This window comes from Hippoglossus stenolepis, chromosome 3 (assembly GCF_022539355.2).
Source record: "Hippoglossus stenolepis isolate QCI-W04-F060 chromosome 3, HSTE1.2, whole genome shotgun sequence".
NCBI classification, from domain to species: domain Eukaryota; kingdom Metazoa; phylum Chordata; class Actinopteri; order Pleuronectiformes; family Pleuronectidae; genus Hippoglossus; species Hippoglossus stenolepis.
The window spans coordinates 27,694,373-27,716,526 of record NC_061485.1 but is presented as its reverse complement, the minus strand read 5'-3'; the positions used below and the strand labels follow the sequence as shown (position 1 = coordinate 27,716,526).

The 22,154-nt window shown below is 41.8% G+C and overlaps 1 protein-coding gene across 4 annotated transcripts in view; it reads left to right on the top strand.

Moving 5' to 3' along the window:
* The window catches only part of iqsec1b (IQ motif and Sec7 domain ArfGEF 1b), a 201,252-nt gene that overhangs the window by 131,155 nt on the left and 47,943 nt on the right, over positions 1-22,154 (top strand). The window contains exon 1 of one of the 4 annotated variants that reach the window (XM_035152735.2): positions 20,160-20,624. The exons of the other annotated variants lie outside the window; for them this stretch is intronic. Coding sequence (XP_035008626.2) covers positions 20,587-20,624 — 38 coding nt within the window. The 5' untranslated portion in view covers positions 20,160-20,586. Of the gene's footprint in view, positions 1-20,159; positions 20,625-22,154 lie in introns of those variants that run through there. 4 annotated transcript variants of the gene reach the window in all.

The following is a 22,154-nucleotide window of genomic DNA, read 5'->3' as shown; positions in this document are numbered from 1 at the left end:
AGCTACTGTGAGCTACAAACTAACAGTCAAGTGCAGTCTCATATGATGAGAGAGGAAAGCCAGTCGCCCCAAATCACATTTGATTGGATTTAATATCATACATATACATATTTAAAATGTATAAAAAACTCAATAGGATTTTTTTAGGTATAGACTAACAGCACCAAGGTCTAGGTAATGGTCATTTTATTTTTGGTTTATTTTTTGCTTCGCTGCAAGCAAAATACAAAATTGATGAGATGAATGAAATGGTACACCATATAAAACTTGAATGTGACCATTTTAGCTGAAGGCTCTTGCTCGAGAGCTATGAACCACTATGGCTGCAAAATGGTCCAATAGATCAACTCTAAGAGTTTCCTGATGAAACATTCAAAGGAGTTGTACAGTGTAGGACTATTCAAACAAAATAGGTGACCCCGCTCAGCTTGACTGATAATTTTAGACGTCGTTCCTGGATTGTGTTGCATCTCATTTTCTCTGTGTAATGAGAGAGGCACCCGTGGGGTCAGGTTGAAGTGAGCAAACTCTTGGAGTGGTTAAGAGAATCCTAATCAAGAAGGGGGAGTATGTGATGTGGAGAGGAGCATCTACGAGCATGAATTGTCGCACACCTCCAGGCCATATTTATTCATGAGTTCACCCATCCCCCCACCATCTCCTGCACACAGCCTTGTCTCTGGGGGGTGGACACAAAAACGTCCCCCCACGACACAGCTTAATGCACGTGTGTTTCCATTTAAATACCAGTCAGTGATTGGATGGTGGAGACCCATTTCATTAAGCTTGAGGATGAGGATGAGTCCTTGTATTGTCTTTGAGTGTGGTGAAGCTGTGAGTGTTTTCGATTGCAGTGGGGCTCTGACGTGTTTTGGGAGCCAGACGGTCGCTGCAGCTCTGTGCTTGGGTCATTATGAGGATGCACACAAAGGACAGACCTGCTCGTAATAGTGATTGGTCTCTTAGAGAAACTCAGCAGCAGTCAAAAGTCTTTATGCACTTTTTTATACAGAGGGTCAGTTCACCAAAATTACAAAAACGCACACACTTACCTATATGTTTTGTTATATGAAGGATGTAAAATAATATTCATTATTATATTCGTATATGAAGACATACAGTAATATGATGTTAAAAAAATGAATACTCACTGAAGAGCATCTACATTTTTAGAGTACTAATAGAGGATCAGAAAGTATTTTCGTGGTGGTGCAAAAACTAGTGCAAGGAGGAGCTCTCTGACAGTTTGGTCTGGTTGCTTTGCACATGTCTGACAAATGGGAGGTTTGAAACAGTGCAAAGCGATTTGCTGATACTTAGGTGGAAAATATGTCTTAGACTCAGCCGAGAATAGACGTCTCTGAACCACATCTGCTTGTGCCACAGCCAGTGAAGCATTTAAAGGCATTTAAAACACATGTTTTGATAAATCTGAGCAAATACAACCAAACCTGCAGTATCTTCATGTCTAGAGTAAAGAGAGCTTTTCAAGGTGGGTGAAGTGACCATTTTACAGCCTATTTTCCCTTCTAGTAATATATTGTTGTTTTTCTCTTGACTCAAGTAGATCAATGAGCCCGATGGTAATCTGTCAAACCCCTCAGTTAGTCATCTAATGAATTTTAATGTGTGTTAATAGCTTGGTCTGAATGTAACTATGGTTCTCATGTTGATGAGGGAGCTTGTGATTGTGCCGCCTACAAAGGGTAGGCAGCAAGATGAAAAACTGCAATACAGCTGTACCCTCTTCGTTGCTAGGGGTCACCGGCCCACATCAAACTGTCCAAACACAGTAGTCCATCAGTGTGGAAGAGACCCCCTTCACCCCCACCTCCCCACTCTGCCTCATCCACTTACCCCAGGCGGACATGACTCCATGTGCCAACTCTTGATGGAATAATTGCACATAAAAGTGTCTCCTTTATGTATATCAGTTCCCCTGCACAATGATAGAGGCTCTGCCCCCTTTTCCTCAAGGATTCATCTGATTATAATGTTTCTATCTGAAGTTAGTAGTAGAGCGGTGGCCTTTAATATGCCACACTCATTGTGGACTTGGGGGGGATCAGTCTCCGCTGAGGACCAAATTCTGGACATCAAAAGCCTTTCTGCAGGCATGAAGTAGGTGTCTGGTCTGTCTCAGATTGATCCCAGTGGAGCTCGACCTGACTCTTTACAATTGCAGATGAATTCCTGATAGATCTCTTGAGGGTTTGCAGATTCACACCGGCTCACCCAAATAATGGGATTGGCCTCAATTTGTTTTGTTCATGCTCAGAGAAGGCCAGTGTGTAACAAACCAAAGAGCAGAGTATAGTACTATAGCATCCCTGTGTAGTGAATTATTTAATGTGAAATACTATGTTAAGGAGAATGTGTAGTCTTTAATAGAGTGCTAATTACATTCACTTTTTGAGCCAAACATGGCACAGGCCTGTGAATGTCTTGGTCCGTAGAGTCTGCTCCGACACTGAGGTCTTTCATATTCAGCCAGCAGCTCGTTCACACCATTTGCTGCCGGGTTCCCAGCCTGCCAGCTCCTTCTGAACTACCCAGTGGCACATATGGCTTGAAACGGTCAGTTTGTCTTTAGCCACGCTCTCTGTGATTTTCTCCGTGGCATGAAATGGAAACATCAAAGTCTGAGGCCCTTGTCAAATCGATCTGCTGTGTGGATGTGTACAAGCATGGTGATACAACGTGTTACGCAGTCACTGTAAATCAGAGCTTCGGAGCCACTGACATGGCACACGGTGATATTTAATACCCTCTTGGTAATTAGCTTGTGTACTGATTATGCCTCCTCTTTTTCATCTGCTTGTTTCTTCACTGTACCTGGCACATTCTGGAAAGAAACCGACAAATGGCAGAATTTGAGGAGAACAGTTTCCATTAGATTAATGACTGTCGTCTCTCTGACTACCAGTAGATGACCCTCATGGAGGAGCGGGTCAGAGACAGACAGACAGAGAAATGTTTGGCAGCTGCTCAGAGGAAGGCCACCGAGGCCAACAGGGAGAGAAAATACTTGGCTATTCTTAAACGTCTAAAATAACAAAGGCCATGGTCTCACATGGTGACTGTAAGGATTTGCATTACTATGTGTCAGCATATCCTTTACATACAGCTGAAGTTTGCTTGGAAAAGCTGGTATACCCAACTGTTAGTGATTATTAGGACTGAGGGAGTTACTGTAGGCAACATGAAGCTCAGTGGTCCAGCAAATGCAATATTACACACATTGTCAATACACCACAAAACCAAACAAAACCTACTGTAGACAGCATGTGTTAAACAACACTAAGTACTTACTTATGAGAATTACTCTAGAACAAATCGTCATTGACTGTAATCTGAGTTAGGCCTGTGGTGACAGGTATATCACAGCTGATAGAAAAGGAGAAGATTTAGGAGGCGCTTGACTGTTTTGTTGTTGATGTTAATATTACAGGTATATTACAAGAACCTGTATGATTGCATCTACGTTTGAGTAATATGGTCCATGAGGAAGTTGACTGAAAGAAAGAAAGACAATCTGGAATAGATAGACTTGTGTGCCCCGCCACAACTGATATGCTCTGCACAAACCTGATTATCCTGCAGATCTTTATCCAAGAAAGGCTCTACTTGGTGGGAAAAAAGCAAGTTTTGATGATTCATCGATTTTTTCGACTTCACCGCAGCTCACTTTGATGTAGATCAATAGTTCTGCTGTACAAACGTAATGTGAGAATCTTTCGATCCTTTGGTCCCATCAGGTCTTTTGAATGAATAGTTTTTATAACTGTAATATATATTTTGTACCTGGTAAATGCTCTGGATTTATAAAGCACTTTTCTAGTCTTGATGACCACTAAGAGTTTGTTATAGTACAGTTTTTTTCCATTCATACAGTGCATTTATGTGCAGCACTTTCTCTATCACACATCACTCATACACTGCTGGCACAGCCTTCAGGAGCAATTTGGGGTTCAGTATTTTTGCCCCAGGACACTTCGGTATGCAGAATGGGGAGATTGGGATCGAACCGCCTACCCTGTGGTTAGTGGACGATCCGCTCCACAGCCACTTAGCCTGACATCAGACCTGTGTGCTTACTGCTCATCATCTGGAGTCATAGCGCATGTAACAGCTGATGAAGACTACTCTACAGAGTCTCACGTTGACTGTCCAGTACAGTTTCTTTTCTTTCCCCCATGCATCAGACTCAGTATTTCAAGTCTCAAGTTAAGTGAACTTTTGCTTTCATTCCCCTCTGCTGACTCAGTGAAATCACTTTAATCCTCTGCCTGAGATGTTATTCTCCTATGTGTTGTTATGAAATGGTTGATAAGTGACGCATCAAACAGTCTAGTGTGTCCAAAACCTACTGCAATCCCTTAGCAGCAGTCTTTTTCACAACCCCATCTATTGAGAGTTTATAAAAACGTTGATATCTGACACTACAAGAGGAGTACAATGACAATAAACAAAGGCCACACCTTCACACCTCCCGCACAGCGCCATGGAGATTATTTCTGGGCAGCAGTCAGTTAGTCAGGGACAGCCTGCTGAGGAAGGGGGTGCAGCCGCCTGGTGGAATGTGAACATGTGCTTGCACTACACACTGAAGCAAGGAGGGATTTCACCCTCTGTCTGGACCACTTAGCTGCTGGCCTTACTTGGTAATGCTGGATAAGTCTGTGCTCTGCTCTCCTCAGACAAGAAGTGGTTGTGGAGTTAAAAAAAAAGGGGGGAAAGAGGAACTCAGCAGGAGCAGAGCAGTGACTGAAGAGACCTAACCTCCAGGAGAGAGAATTAGTCATTTTTCCTAAGGAACAAGAAAAGACGGCTACATGTTTTGTGGTCAAGTGAGGAGAGAAGGAAGGCGTGGCATGGGTGGATGCTGGGAGGAGGATTCAAACATGCCCTTAGTTGCCTGAAAACATCTGGGTGTTCTTTAACTCTTTTTCCTCACATCAGACAACTTAGCCTCTCCAAATCTCAAGTGTCCATCCGGCGATGTCGGGGTCATGTGGAATCTAATGTGGAAGTACTGCATTTCAGTGCGGACTATAAGGTAGGGCAATCCTGTTACTCCTCCGCTCCAAAGCATGGTAGTGCGCTGCTGGGATCGCAGTCAGGTTAATGCTGATCCACGTGCTGAGGGACCGCTCTCTGTTTTTGAAACATTTTGTTACCTTGAGTCAATCTGCGGCTCAGACACAGCATTTTTTGTTGCCTTTTGCAGCATTATTTATTCAGAATACTTGCAAAATTTGTCTGGTTGAAGCACAAACTTTATAGTTTGCTATCATTTTCTAACTCATTTAATCAATACTATTAATTATGACCGCTGCTGTAACTTCTGTCAATAAGATCTCAATTAATCATTGAGTCTATAAGAAATCATAACTATGAAAAATACGCAACATAACTTAACTAAGACCAGGTTCATGTCTTTGGACTGCTTGTTTTGTCCAACTAACAGCCCAAACAAACAGATTCATCAATTTTCAATCACATAAAAAGTAGAGAGGGAAGTTGGATCCGGCAAATGTTTGGTGTTATTGCTTGATAAATGACTCAGACCAGTGGGTACCACCCCTATTACACTGTGACCCTTCTTGTGACCTTTCACCTGGTTGGCATGTTAGCATTCTTAATAAGTGAACAGATTCAGTATTTGCAATAAATGAGCAATAACATTGAGGGAAGTCTAAATGTCTACATACACTTAACTTAATCATATTACTTGATGATCAAGATAATTATGTGTTATTGTATATTCTGATTATTTTTCCCAAACAACTCTTCATTCAATTGTTTCAGCACTAGTCAAAGAAGATTCAAGCAACAGTAGAAGACAGGAGGATGATTGACTGTAGCCTACTTGTTATTCACTACACTTCTTACAACTGTTTTTGAAAACAGAGCTGCTGTAGGAGACGGGTTAAAGCATTAATGGTTCCACAGAGTGATTCCACCACTGCCAGACTAAAATTAGTGGCCATTGTGGCTAGATCAGCCTGAGTCAGCAGTGGCCAATCACCATTCATAAACTCTTTTGGTCTGTAATTCCAGTTTCCGTGGGTCGGCCAGCCACAGCTTGGAGTTCATGCTTTAATACAGCGAGCATGGCTGTTTTATTGAATTTCTGATTCCTGTTTGGTACAGCACACGCACATGTTCCTGTGTAATCTGACCATGAGACATTTTCCGTCTCTGCTGATTTCTTGTGAACGCCAAAGTGACACGGTTTTTCCTCTCAGCTTGGACTCCCTTCTGTCTGCTCTGCTTCAAATTACCACACAGTCACTCACACTACGTGGGACTTAGAGGCTGAAGTCAAATGGGCGGCTTTAAAATCGCTAGCTTAGATGTTCCTTGTACATTTTTGTAACTCTGTGTCAACAATGTTAGTTGTAGAAATAGTTAACTAATATTTAGTTTAAGCTCCACTCATTTATTTTCTTTTTGGTAGAACAAACACAACAGTGAAGTATCATTAAGTCGTTAATTATTAATTTGGAGTCACAGCTTTGTCCGTCTTACAAATACAAGTGTATAATTCCCGCTCATTTTTGCTCTGCTTTGGTCTTTTCCGACTCGTGTATTTTAAGCTGCTTAATGGTCCAGAATGCAATGTTAGCCACCAACCTTTTTTGTTGTTCGGTGCTAGGCAGGTAGCTAAACACCCTTCTCTTGCTTTGGCTGAGAAAAAAAGTTGATAGGAACAAAGCTTGTGGCATAAAAACCAAAACAATAAGCTAAACGAGGCTAAATGGGACCTTGCTTGTCACCTTTAGAGAATATATCAAAATGCTGATAAGTGCAGCTTTATACTGTAACCTTGTACTTCAAATAATTGTATTCATATTAAGACTAAATTACCAGTGGAGTATTCTTGCTAGCGTGGCGTGGGATTTGACTATATTTTGATTGGTAAATGGAATTTGTGACATCCCCTTATTCCATCCGCATGAGAAAACAGGAACAAACTGAAATAGGAGAAGGTAAAACAGCCAAAACTGCTTCAACTTTGACAAAACATTATGTGGGACCTTATTTTATTATAGCAAGAAGATCAGGCAATGCAATTCGGGCCCTAGCCACTGAAGGAAGCATGACTACTGTTTTATGTCTGACACATACAAGAGACTGTCAGACTGACCGTTTGATCGCACCTCTCTGAACGAGAGCAGGCGGCAGTGTCATCTTTCTGCAGGACATTCCTGAAGACAGGAGTCATACCTCAATAACTCCTCTCAAATACAGGTCTCGCTCCCCTCTGACCCTACAACTCTGTCTTTTCTCCCAGCCAATGCCTCACTACATACCAACCCCATCTGTGTGGGTATCTGTCTGTGAGAGAGAGAGAAGGACTGTGGTTTTCGCTCAATATTCACTATCTGTAGGGATTTTTTAACCTGCTTTGCCAGAGCTTTTTGTAATAAATTCTCTTTAAAGAGTTTTACAGCTGAGGTAGGCTCAGACTGACTGAACTCCTAGCAGACTGTATTTTACTGTGCATGCAGGCGCTTTAAAAAGGTTTGCCAGTGAAACTGTAGAGGCCAGGGAACCTGATCTGACCATTTCAACTGAAAGCCAAAGGAGCACAGGGTATTATTTATTCAGGCCGTGGACTCAGACTGGAGTTAGAGCTGCCAGTTTGAGATGACGTATAATGTGTGTCTGTTTGTTTGCAATCCCATGCTCCTGGTCTCCCTGAGGACAGGAAGTACAGTATCTCTGTTTAACACCACAACAGATCCCCTGGTGTTTTGACTAACTACACCTCAGCTCACACAACTTCCTGGCAAACGAGCAAACGAGAGCTGGCGAAGTCTGATGTGTCACAGCCACATCTACCATGTGATGCCGTCCATGTCGTGAAGCAGAGCTGACATGGCGCGCTAACATGCTGCACTTTCAAGGCGCAGGCATTTCGGGATTGGAATTAAAAGGCCCTGTGTTAACAGAAGCGAGCAGTCCATCAGCTGTTGGCAGCGCCTCCCTCTGAACCGTAGCTGCTAAAGCGGCAGGAGGAAGAGCTCCCAGCTCTCTTCTCTCTGCCATAACACACCTGAGTCACACAGGAAGGAGGAGCAGTGGTTTTTAACACCACATGGACACAAACAGTTGAGAAAGGGGGGAGCTGAGACGTATGGTGAGTTTGGCTCCGGTTCACTTTTTGCTCAGGTGGAGGCATTATGCAAGGAAAGACAGATCGTATTCTACAATCAGGTGAATAAGTGGTTTGTTTTTTCTGAGAAGACTGCATGTTGTGTTCTCTACGCTGGGGTGTCAGTCAGGGGACCTGGCTCCTGGGTGCAATTGATTTCAAGGTCTCTTTATTTCAGCCGCCATTCCTCAGCAATTTCACACTTAGCGTCTTTACTACGGAAGGAATTCTTTTCATCCTGATTTGGCTTGTCAGACCCGGCCATGTTATGTAAAAAGCTAATTTACCTTGACTGTGTGTCTCTGCAGTGACAGACACAGCAGGTGACTGGACATCATGGGAATGTTGTGTCTGCTCCCAGTGTCTCTTCCTCTCTTTGCTTTGTTTACCTTTCAATGGATTTCTCTCACTTTTGGATAATTTAAACACTAAGAGGATGCTCCGCAGGATGTAGTGCTTTAATAATGTTGCTTGTTGTTTGACAGTATGCCAGGAATGTAATGAGCTATTATGAATATTTCAGAGTTGCAGCGTCTTATTTCTACCTGTAATTTGATTCGAGTTCTCTTTCCTGGACTCGCAGTAGTTTGTGTTTGTGTGCTTTTCATTTCAACAGACTTTATTTTTATTCACACAATTATGAAACATCAACCCTAACCCTAACCCATCAGACATTAACCTGTCTCTTTTTCTTTTCTTCTTCATTTCCTCTGATAATGTTCTGTTTCTTCGGTGGCTCTGCCGTAATGCCCACACTGAGAATGGTGACCTAGTTGTCTCTTTGCTAGCTGCTGGCTCGGGGTCTGGTTGTTAGTGTTGGCCGTATGTCATAAAGCAGGTCCTAATGTTCCAGCAACCTACACCAGAGTTACATAGTGCTGTTCCAGGCGTCCAGAGGGTACTGTGGCAATGACAGACATGGCATTTTCCACATTAAAGGTTCAGTGTGTAGAATTTAGTGACATCTAGTGGTGAATTTGCATGTAGCAGCAGAATCCCCCTCACCTCACCCTCCCCTTCCAAACATGAAAGAGAACCTGTGGTAGCCTTCAGTTGTCATGAAAACTCAAAAGGTGTTTAGTTTGTCCAGTCTGGGCTACTGTAAGAAAACATGTCTGCCTCCTTAGAGAGGACTCGCTCCTGATGTAAATATAAAGTGTTTAAATATAAAGGCCCATTCTAGGGTAAAGAAAACAACTATTCATACAATTTACATGAAAAACACTAGTGAAAACATCTCCAGGATTATTTTATAATCATTTTCTGCCAATAGATCAATATTACTCACTGAATCTTTAATGGTTTGTGTATCCTCACAATAATCCTGAAGCTGTTATTTTAAGGTATAAAAATGACCTGATGAAATATCATCTGCATTTATTGCTCTCAATACATGCTTGGATGAAAATGGAATGGATTTAAATTGCTATAACAATGAATAAATGTCAATGTAATCACTGAGTTGTCATTATAGCTCATGTAACTGCCGCACTCAATGTCCTTTTTAATTACTGTCAGGTGCCATAATTGGCGTGGTCCTAGAGTCAGTGGTGACCCGTGGCCTGGTCAATAATGAGCGGACAGTGGCTGTGGTGGTCAGGGACACAGCCGCCACCTGGGGTCCTCCTCCATGTTTTATGCATTTCAGTGAGACAGGGCTCATCCAACATTAATGGCCACGGTGGCCCTGAGCGCAGATCAGTCTATCTCGGGCCAGCTAGGCTCTAACCCGGGCTGTCAGTGGTCCAGGGGGTTGCTTCAGCCAGGCCCTGGCTGCCCTGTGAAGCCTGATTTCATCCCGACTCTGATAACAGCAATGTGTCACCTGCTAATGGCACTCTGACGGATTAGAGACACAGCAGTGCTCTCGCAGGATCCGGCAGCCACTTAAAATCTAAAGCTATTGGCCATACTCACCATGACCTTTCGCTTCCAAAGTGCTTTTCCCAGTATGGCATCAGAAAGTCCATTATTCTCTCCTCAAGAAGAGTCCTGCATCCACCTTTGAAAATTCAGAACGGATTGCCACGTTCCACGTAACAGCTGGATGTAGCACTCGCCAGACTGTGGCTGTGTGTATGCATAACTAACCCAAAACACAATATGCGTACTTTTCCACTGAAGTGCAATGTGAATGAGGCTTTAAGCATTGACTTGGCAGTGCAGGACAAAGCATGCACCGCTGCCAACATCTGGCAGGTCACATGTTATGTAATTCCTTAAAACATCATTGCTCAGTTATTCAAACCACAGGTCAAATGGAAAGGCTGAGCAAGGAAACACAAGATGGTCTTTTTTTCAATTTAAGATCATTATGAAAGGTTCTGTCTTTGATTTAAAATCAAAATACAGTGTTTAAGCTCTTTTATTTATTTTCAGAAAAAATGTAAAAGCCGTTAATTCCTTAAGAACACATGCCTGTGCAAACCACATTCAGTACCTTGGTAATCAAAGAAGAGAAGGTTAGAAAACAAAAAGCTCTCATTTGTAGAAAATGTTGCAGAATAAAAAACCCTTACAGTCACATACCCACATACAGAAGGTTTATTTGGCAGCTATTTACCGCAAGTCCAGTTCGTTTAATATCACAACAATGTTGTTTATAATGTGCAGCCCTGTAGCTAATCAGTGGGGGGCTAATGGATCCTGGAACACCTCCTGCTACTCGCCCACACCCTTTGGCTTTGCACTCTGGGAAAATATCCATCACTGGCACTGTTTACTTGAAGCTTTGGTTTTCACTGTGTAGATGTATCAGCCACGAGCAGCAGTACAAACTAGACCGGATGTTAAATTATATGTGTTCATGTGTCCTGCATCAAAACAAACTATTTTTAATGAATTAATAATGTGCAGCACATTAATTATAGATCTTCGTTAATCGACCAGGAATTTTGACCTCTTCCCTGTTCTCCTCCCACTGCCCCACCTCCCTCCAGTGGACCAGCTTTTAACTCCCTCCCCCCTCTTTTATTATTCACGGCCACAGTCTGCAATCAATAAACACGAGAGAAGGCCCCAATCAGTTCCTCCTAACTTGCAGTTCCTCACTGTTAAACACTTTCTTTTATTACCAATGTCATAATTAATGCGGAGGAGATTGAGGAGACGGGAGGGAGGAGAGAGGAGGGAGCTGGCACGACAGTATGTGAGTGTGTGTGTTTGTGTATAAGTTACCATGTATTTTCTTGCCTGCTGCTCATCTTCAGTACACACAGCTTCACTGATCACGTTTAGTGGCCTGTGCTTACATTCCATTGCTTACATTATTATTATAGTGCAGGAATAAACCTATAAATAGTTTTGCAGTTGTGTCAGATGTGGCAGTCTCGTGAATATAGACAAAGAAATAGCTTTTTCCTTCAAGCCATGAGAAGCATTGATAAGAATGAAGAATACTTAGTATTCTTATTATAGTTATTTTGTAAATATACATTTAATTCTAATGTGTAAACCTATGTTATAAATATTGTTCTATTTCCTTTTACCTCCACCAAGGTGGTTGAGTTTCATCCTTGTCTGTTCATGGTTCTTTGTTGGTTGGTTTTTTAGAAGGATTAAACAAATACCTCTGAATGGATTACCACAAAACCTGTTAGGATGTGGTGTGAATCAGGGAAGAACCCATGTTGGTGCTGATCCCTATCAGGGGGCAGACACAGTTTTCTTTTTCACTTTCTTTAACATTGAGAGATATGAATTTTTTTTAACATTTTCCCCAATTTGCCAGGGAATAATTCATGTGTCTTCATTTAGAAAATCAGACACATGTAGGGAGCGGATATCTATGAGTGTGTGAAATTTTGTGCACATTGATTGAAATGGGGCTTTGGCATAAGGATGCGCTCTATGAGGGCCATTCTAGTTACCTATTCATGCTTCTTCTTTTGCTAATATGGAGCCTCCCTGCACATGATTTTACTTGTACATCTTGGATCATGAATGTTTAAAAACCTTAAAAAACCATAAAGATTTAGATACAAGTCTTGTAACCCCCCCCCCCCCACACACACACACACACACACACACACACACACACACACACACACACACACACACACACACACACACACACACACACAACTTCCACTCCTTTTACAAGAGCAGATTAGCATGAAGCCTGTATAGACACTGAGAGAGACGGGTGGATGACAGTGAGCCGAGCTCTCAGATGTGAGTGGGGCGTGCGCAGCAGTGTGGACGCATGTTTTATGAGCAGTGGGATGAGATGGCAGTGGGATTGGTGGGGCAGGTGGTGGACCGCCGGTAATTACTGGGCAGCGCCGCTGCACAGCCAGTGGTCCCCACACACCAATCTGTCTTCTTCTGGCCCCAATGAAAAGCCTTTTAACATCTGATTAGCTTTTATTGCCGCTCTGTGGGCGTGGGCGTGGTTTGGCTATGAGAGGCAAGCAGTGCAGCATGCAGATATATATTAGTTTTCTGATTATAGAGCTGCATGATCCAGGTGTAGATAATTGTGCCAGAGGTCTGTAATGTTTCTATAAGTGTGTGTTTGGATGTTCACATGCACCATTTTGTTCTTATCTTGTCTCCAATACAGCCCATTGAAGAGTCTTGTTGATGGATTGTGGAGATAAAACATTTGATGGCACATAAGAGACAAGGCCTATAAGAAATTCATAGCAGATTATCCACACAAGTAAAATGATAATCAGGGACATAACATCTGTCGTCTGCTGCCTGTGATATCCTGTGCTTTATTATAACACGACTTTACCCCTCATTCTCCTTCTCTTCTCTTTTCTGGCTTAAAAACAGCAATTCCTCAGTTTCTGCTCTGTGCCGGCAGCTTTCATCTGTTCCCCTCTATCTACCGACTGAGAGTCTGCTCGCCAGAAATAAAATCAATCGAACATCCAAACTGTCACTATCTCACAAAAATTCTCACTTCTTTCAGGGCTTTCTTAGGCTTCACACTTGTTTGTCTGTCTTCACTAATATCCCAGTCCTGCACGGTATTTCAAAAGACGAGACATTTGTACCGATCTTGACAATGTAGAAGTATAATGACAGTTCGTAAAGGGGTGAAAAATGACTGTGTGTGCCATAAAATTTAAATCCAACATCTGTCTGTACAAACTCGGTCTACAGGAGGTGATGCTGAAGGTTTCCGGAGCATCTGGGAGGCTGTTCAGTGATCTGCAGTGTAAAATGTCATCAGCTGTAACAGTAGCTTTGGGTTGTTTCTGTATCTTCGGCTTGGACCAGCGGGCTGAACTGAGACTTAACTCATTTGTTACACAACAGCTGCAGTTTGGGTAACATGTGTTACATCACTGAGAGATAAGAAATGATGTTTCTATGCAACTCATTTGCAACAACATATGCATTCTGCAGAACCCTTTCTCCCAAACCGAGTGATGTTTCCTACTGACATACCAAGGTTCCAAAGATGTTGATACTGACATGTATCAGTAAAACATTCACAGAAACATTTACATCAATATATCTGATCTTAGTATCAATTTGTAGTGACTGTAGTGACACAACCTGTTATTAACATTTAACAAAAGAAAACATCTTTTACTGATCTTAACCAAAGTGCTGCTGTTGTTAATAAATGTAGCTCCGCATTCATTCATTTCTTCATATGAAATACTTCTGAATGTAGTCCAGCATATTTCTTAGTGAATCTTTAACAAACCCCAAAGGTTGTTCCATAGCACTTACCACCAGTGTGAAGGTATTTACAATATTCTCAAAACATATACACTATACATTCATGCTGTAAAATGCACAGTCCACAGTCTGTTTCCAGCAAGTATATCACTCTCTCCTCTTAACTCGTTACTTTCAGTGTTCAAATGTCTTTTCTCTATTATTAAAAGTATAAAAGGGACCAAAAAACCAGCTTCAAAGACGCAGACCCAATTTATGATATAATATTTGGTAAATCTATCAGAAAGATGCTAGATATTCTGAAAACCAGGTCCTGATCAGATACCGTCCTCCCCCAAATACAACCTATGCATGAAACAAAAAAACTGTGTTCTCTGACAGCCGGGGGTTAGACTCTTTCCCCCTGGAGAACCACAAGTGTTTAATATGTAGAAATTAAGTGATTTTATCGTTGGTCATTCTGAGCAGTGGCAGGATAATGGGTGTGAATTAGCTGTTGATCTAACACCAGCAGATAACTTTGATTAATACAAACTGTCCCATATATACAATAAACAAACAACACATACAACAACACATAGGAAAAAGAACATCAACATATCCTCACATTTTAGAATCTGAAATCAGATATTTTTCATTCCTTTATTGAGCCTCACACAACACATTCCAAGAGAGCAAGAAAACACAAATAAGAAAGTAAAGAGCAAAAGTAAAAGCCGAATGGGATAAATAAAGTTAGTTTAAAGCAAATGAATCAATTAAAACAATTTAATGTAGGACTTAAATTGCCGTAAGGATAAAGATGAGTTGAGCTTTCGTTATTCCATGTTGCAGGTGCATGATGAACTAAACTAGATGTGCTGAGCTCAGTTGGAACAGTCTGTACCTGCAGTGGGATCCAGTCATTTGAGCGTGTTTGATGAGCTAATGATCGATTCTGTGATAAACAGATTATTAAGAAGAGAGTTGATTAATTCCCTGTTGTCTGAGTACGATTGAATAAGGAATGGTTTCAGTAAAAATTACAAGTGATCAGGTGATCGGTCAGGTTGAGTGCAATATAAAACAAAAATGAAAGGAAACAAGCCGAGCCATGAAGACAGTAACTACTTAAACCATTTTATTTCTCCTCCAAATAAACCTGAGAGTTTGTCTAAAACGGACTCCTACTTTACTATGTCGCCAGGTTCCCACATCCCAGCACTGGACCCTGTGACTATACAGTGTTATTGTTGCTGATAAAGTACACAAATAAGAGCCGAGTTGTGATAAAGCAGATCTGTCCTCTATCTAATGTATCATGTCTGGTCTGTGAGGTGGCACTTATCAGCCTGACAGCAGGATATGGCCAATGCATCGCTCTGCACAGGACTGCAAATACACACACACACACACACACACACACACACACACACACACACACACACACACACACACACACACACACACACAAACATCTGCTGTCTGTTGTAGTGAGTCAGTGGATCTCGTCCAGCACCCACCATACTCATCCACAGGGGCATCTCTTAGAGTATAGGCACCGCAGCATGCCAGGTCATTCTACACCACGCTTCACCTCATCGTTATGCCAGTCGACCCCGGTGCGTCTGCTCCCCAAACAAACACAGACCGTTTCCTGAAGTGGAGGAGGGCGGCCATGTGACCGGGGCTGAGCTGTGGCTCCCGCACAGAGCCCGCTGTTAGCGAGCAAATGGTTAAACGTTTTGACAAAAGCCCTCGTGTAGCAGAAGAAGGGCTCTCTCTCTCTGTTCTCCCTGCGGAGGGCTGACATCACAGGCTTCAGGAGGGGAGGATTTCTCATTGCCGTTCAGCTGCTGCCTGCATCTGTGCAGGCTATACAGATGTGTTCTCCTGAGGATTGCATTTATTTATTTTTATCAGTGCCAGGGTGAATACATCAACCTGGTGTGTATGAGGTGTCTTCTGAGATCTTTACTTTTTGTACTGAAAAACACACACAATTCAATTAGTGGATTCAGGAGGCCGGCTCAAAGAAAGTTGTTCCACGACGACGCTGTAGTTGCACTTCTACATCTGGACACCCTCGTGTTGTGACGGGCTGTCAGGAGATGCAGTTGAAAGCTCCTCTCGCCTCCTCATCGCAGCATTTTCCTCTCATGGCGTCGAAGCCGATGGTACTGACGGGGTGTCAGAAGTAGTGCCAACACAACACCAAGCCGCTGGGCTGCGGGCCGCTCTAATGAGCTCCCCTGAGTGGTTAGCAGACTGATGGAGATGGCCCGTCCTCTCTCTCCTCCCCCTCACTCAGCATGCCTGCCTCTAATTGGTGGGAGAAGAAAGAGAGACTTCAGAATTACAGGAGACAATACTTTGGACAAAAGAGAGGAAGGGGAAAGAAATATTTCTGCCACATCAGAACGCGAGCCCCTTCTCCTAATTAGAACTTCTCGTGCACAGATGACACCAGCCGGTGTGTACGGAGCCTGAAGAGAAGAACATGAGTGAAGTGAGAGGTGTCAGGTGTTCTTCCTGAAAGATGCAAGAGTCACACGTGCAGGATATTTGTTGGGTTTTCACCTAATTCTGATCATGTTGTTGGCTCTGAACATCAAAGTGCTCCTCGTGTTCCTGAGCTGGAAAGGACTGCGAGACTAGAATAATGGCGCCCTCTACTGGTCACTCGTCAACACACTGATAAGTCAGAGTGGCACTGGACAGTGACTTCTCACGTCTGCTCACAGTCTAGTTTCTTCCATTCTTACCATATTATATAATAATATGAAATATTAGTGGCCATCCATACATCCATTACTGCGTGTCCTCTTTAAGGTATCGCGGGGGGGGGGGCTGGAGCTGAAACATATCATTTACAAAAACAGCTTTAAACAAAAGTAATGCTGAGGTAATTATGTTGATGAATACTTAAATCAATAAAGGTGAGCAATCGACTGATTCTGTTGATAATCTATTTTAATATAACATGTATTTGCTTGGGGGCAAAAAGGAGCTGCCTTTTACCTGTACTTTGGTTTCACACAGAAATCATTTCATCATTCATGCCCTCCAGACATGTTTTATGACATATGGAAATGCAGGTAGTGTCTGACTTGATTCTCTACATTGAAAAGTTTAATAACAAAAATTGTACAATGGCATAGACTCCTCTATAAACAAGGTTTTTCAATGTAAAAGTCATAACAAGTTTACATGGGTAAAGGTTTAATTCATGTAAGACTTATATGATATAAAAATATTAACTTTAACAGAATCATAGAAAAGTCCATTCCCAGCGGTTGTTACTGCACTGAGAAACGTCCCTTTAGCAGGTGAATGTAACTAATGTAATGCAACACATGTAGTAGGCTTAATCATAATTTATATATATATATGATTTAATGAAAATAAACAAGATATTGCGAAATTACTAAGAATGCTTGAGAGACCGAAATATGATCAAAGAGTTTCTGCATGAATTAGATTGTTAAATATTGATGGAGCATGCTGCATTTACGGATCAAGTTCAAGTTTTTTAGTGCCTCATTTTAAATGCATAAAATGTTCAAAACCAAAGTGAAAAGAAAGAAAAGAAGTTTCCTCTTTTTTTGTGTGAATCCGAGTTAAACATTTCACCCATGAACAGTGTGTGAGGGCAGATGTTCCTCTCAGGCTCCAGCCATTAAATGGTTATTTCTTTCTGTATGGACGCTGTCATTTCCTTCATCTGAATGATAGCAACTTGAGAGCAGGAGGAGAAATTTGAGTTAGTAAATCAAAGTAAAACTCGAGGGGAGGGGGGGGCGTACTGTGCCCAACACCCACCTCAAGTGCCACTGCCTGTTTCTCTTCCTGTGCCGCTAATTTCTTTCCCTCTAAAATCCAAGTGGCTTTCTGACTTTTACGACACAGAGGAGCCTCCTTTAAACACAGTGACTTATTAACCAGTGTCTGATATATTGATTAGATGTTGTGAAGTTTGGTGTGAGGGTGCAGTTAATCTGATGCAGACATAAATCGACCCTGGGGAGGAATTTTCAGCTGTAATATTGACGCTGTGATGGGTGCAGAGTGTTAGGAACAGAGAAATATTCTGTGATGGGGAATTCTCAGAGTTTTATTGAAAGGATTTTTTTCATCCAATAAAAAAAGATCAGTTGCAAACATTGTGGAACTGCCTTTGTGGAGAAAAGTGATGACCACAACCCCAAAAACTAAATGGAACTTAAAAGTATATTTTTGTTCCGGCTTTTGTTCTTTCCACATAAATTTCCACATAAACGAGGGAAGAGAATTCGATGTAGAGGAACAAAAGTTTCACAAAAGTTTCCTCTGGCATTTTGTCTGTGTCCATGTACGCGGCAATAACACCCTCACACGCTGCTGCGTGTTGCAAAGTGCAAGTGTGCTGCTGATCCCTGTGATGTCACAAGCTGTCCTGCCTTCAGAGGCTTATGGAGAAAAGGTAACGAGCTGCTTTATCCTCATTAGCATCATTACATTATGACGTGCCTCCAGCTACTGTTGTCATCTCCGTCTCCAGCCCTTCCTCCTTTGTCTCTGTTGTTTCCCCGCCTCAGTGGAAACGGGAAAACGTGCATTTCACTGAATCTGCATGGGAGAGAGGCAGGTGAGGAGAGACCAAGAGCTGCTCTTGAGGAGTTTCCCTCACTGGGGCCATGTGACACTGGAAACTACCTTCCAGACACAGTGGCAGGGTTCAAACCAATGCAACAAGCCTTTCTTACAGCTGCATGTAACCGGCAGCAGCAACAAACAGTGGTTATCCTCAGGCAGCTCTTCTGCCCAGTTACACTTTCCAGTTTGTGGGGCCATTGATTTCAGTCCACTGACTTTACATCACTACTGTTTTACTGCTGCAACCAATGCATTATACTGCACTGTATATAATATGTTGTGTGTGATGTTGTCTGAGGCTCTGGAGGAGCTTTGTCCAGTCTGAGATAATTCTCAAGTGACATCTATAGAGTAATTTGGCCTCAGGCTGTAAACTGCCATGTAGTAAAACACCCACATCTATTATTTTTTATATAAACCTACAAACCAGGGGCACCTCGATCTAAATCAACACTGCACTGTTTCCTTAACGATCTTGGCTTGGCACCATGTCACTTTTAGTATTTTGTGTTTGGTGTGTGTTACATGCGTGAATTGACACAACACCTCTAAACTGATGTGTGTTGCATGATTGAGTCTGCCGTCACCCACTGGATAATGAGTGTATTGATAACATACAGGGGTGGAGAGGCCAGGGGATGCAAAAGGGACAGAGGAAGTATCAGAGCTGCTTTTGCTTTTGCTTTAGTGTGTGGGCCTTTTTCAGTCAGGGAGGCTCCAGCAATGAGACAACCAATTTGCATTATGGGAAGCGTGGGACGGAGTGTTTTTGCATCTTGACTAAGTCTGTCAACTAAAAGCCTGGATATTTTCTGCCTCTGATTTCATTTTGAACTTTATTTACAAAGCCTTTGCTACGATTCTCTTCAAATATTTGAAGGTGCAATGATAAAAATCACAACGTGTCAACCCGTCATCTCCCTCAATCTCAAATTGATCGGTCGGATGAAAGGCTCTCAGAGTAAACTTCATTCACTGGTAAAGGTCATGAGATGTCACTGAAAGACGCAATCAATGATGAAACTCGAAAATGTTTTTTAAACTTCAGTTATGTTAATTAATAACACATTTGTTATAATGATTTACTGACAAACATAGAACATCAAGATTTTTTGAGGTGACAATAGTGACTGAGTGTCTCAGAGTCTAATTCTGTCTTTTTAAAGCCTGTAAAAAGTGTTTTGGATAGAACTTCTCATACTTAAACATATATATATATGTTTATATATATACTTTTATACTTTTATACTTGCATACAACAATGTTGGTTTTTATACTACGTTATAACCATTCAGATCCCTCAGGTCGTCTGGTACAGGTCTGCTTTCTGTCCCCAGAGTCAAAACTGAACATCTAGAAGCAGCGTTTAGTTTCTCCACATTTGTGGAACCAGCTCCCAGAGAACTGCAGGTCAGCTGCAAATCTTAGTTCTTTTAAATCAATGCTAACCGGTTTGCCACAGCCTTTTATTTTGTCAAATAATTACTTCATTTGTTATACTTGTATTTCTTATTCTATTAATTCTTTTATTTTGTATATAACTCTTTTAATTTCTCATTTAATGTTTTTTTTTATATTCTTTTATGTTGCTTTTACAATTTGTCATGATGCCTTTTGTATTTTATGTGAAGCACTTTTAATTGCCTTGTTGTTAAAATGTGCTATACAAATAAACCTCGCTTCACATTGCCTAAATTTATCTGGGAAAAGATTATGGTATTACCTGAATTTACAGAAAGTGAAATCTACTGGTAGTTATTCTTGTCCTCTCTGCGGAGAAAAAGAGATAATCAGTGTGTACACTGAAATAAACAGCTTTCTAAGATGGATATATATCGCAGGTCACAGACACTGGGAAGGGAAGCTTTAAACCCAGCAATGTTTTTATAGCCAGGGCAGAACTTGAGCTAAACGGGGACGCCACCTGTCAGAAGCAGCCATTAGTCGGAAATCCCATTACCAGTAATCCTATAGGCCCAGTGGTCAGAGCACAGTAACGAGTCGCTGCTCTCTCCCTCTGCGTTCGTACCTCCTGGCACCGCCAACACTCGTGCTGCCACATCAGTCTTCTTTGGCGACAGGCCTGTGAGTGCCAGGGCTAGAAGGGGCCACGACCCCTGGCAAACTTCCTCCCAGGTGGATAGAGAGGCTCGCTTAGGATATTAATGCCGCTCCATGCCAGCTGCCGTTTACAGTCGCAACAGTAAGTCTTCTCTCTGAGCTCCTGCTTCTCTGCACCACTGTACTTCTCTCTGTGTGGCTGTTGGTTTTAACTCCACTCTATTACAGATACAGAGGCTTGTTACTAATATCAGCTGGTTTTTCAGGAAAGTTTGACCATTTAAACAATGTGTCAGATGACATGTGACAATGTTTTTTTAAAACAAGAAGCAAAGACCTGTGTATGTGTTCTTCACTGCTGTATTGTCGCAGACTCTCAATCTATCTAAGCCGAGTGGACCAAGTAGCTGCCAGATTTGTCAGTTATGTTGATATCCTTTTTTCCTTCCTATACTTCTCCTTTATCTAGACTTTATTCAGAAGTTTATGTATGACTGCTTGTTTTGATTTTAACTTTTGCCAACTAGAAATCAGAGTCTACAGCCTTGAGCTCTGTGAGGCTGTAACTGAGCAAAGCGATGTTAAATACTAAATGCTGTAGCAGATACAATGTCAACTATGTTCACCATCTAAGTTTAGCTTGTTAGCATGCTAACATTTGAACTACAAGCACAGCTTTGTAGCCATGGATGATGGGAATGTCATTGGTTTTGAGGGAAATTGGTCAAAACTAAAGTATTAAACAAATTTAAGAGATGGTGGTGCTGGATGAAAATTGAAAGCGTCACCAAAGCTGGTGCAATTTCTCCTGAGTTGAGAGGCCAGACATCAACATGACTTGGTTAGTTGCCCATGGCATCTATTCCCTGAGTGTCAGAGGAAACAGACATATCCACCGTTGGGTTCAACCTATCATATTCTGATCTTCTGTTTACTAATTAGGTTAACGTAACATGCTCTCACCCTGGGACACAGCCACAACCATAGTGATAATGTTAGCTATATTATAAAGCCAACATTGTAACAGCGACAATGCCATCATGAAGATGATATTTAGTAGGTATAATGTTATGTTCACTGTCTACGTTTAGCATGTTAGCATACCAATATTTACATTTCAACTACATGCACGGTGCAGCAATGGATGAGACTCACTCTGAGTGAATGGAACATGTATGTGTGAACTCAAATTCATCTGATAGTTGTGGAGACAGTTCATTAGAAAGAAAATATATCAACCTGCCTGTAGCACTTAGAACATTTTTGTCAGGGAATCACGAAAAAAACATTTGGCTTCCTTTTCTTGAAACCATGGGACCAACATTTCATGGTGGTCGATTAAGTAGTTGTTCAAATATTTCCATCAGGAAAAGAACGACTGCTCATTGGAGCCTCATCCCTAAAAATTGTTTGGTAGCAGATCTCTCTTCCTCAGAGTCCTCAACAAAATCATCACAATTCAGGCACTGTATTGGCAATGTTGTTCAAAGCTTTTGAATTATACCCAAGGAAGGATGTAAGGATGTAATGAGAGTTAAACACACCACATTGTGAAACTCAGGAATCAAGAATCAATCCTGTTTAAGATATTCAACTCAAGGGCTCTTTTCAAGAAAATCAAAGCATTTAGGAAACATTTTGTATACAGAGTGATTTCTTTTTATACCACAGT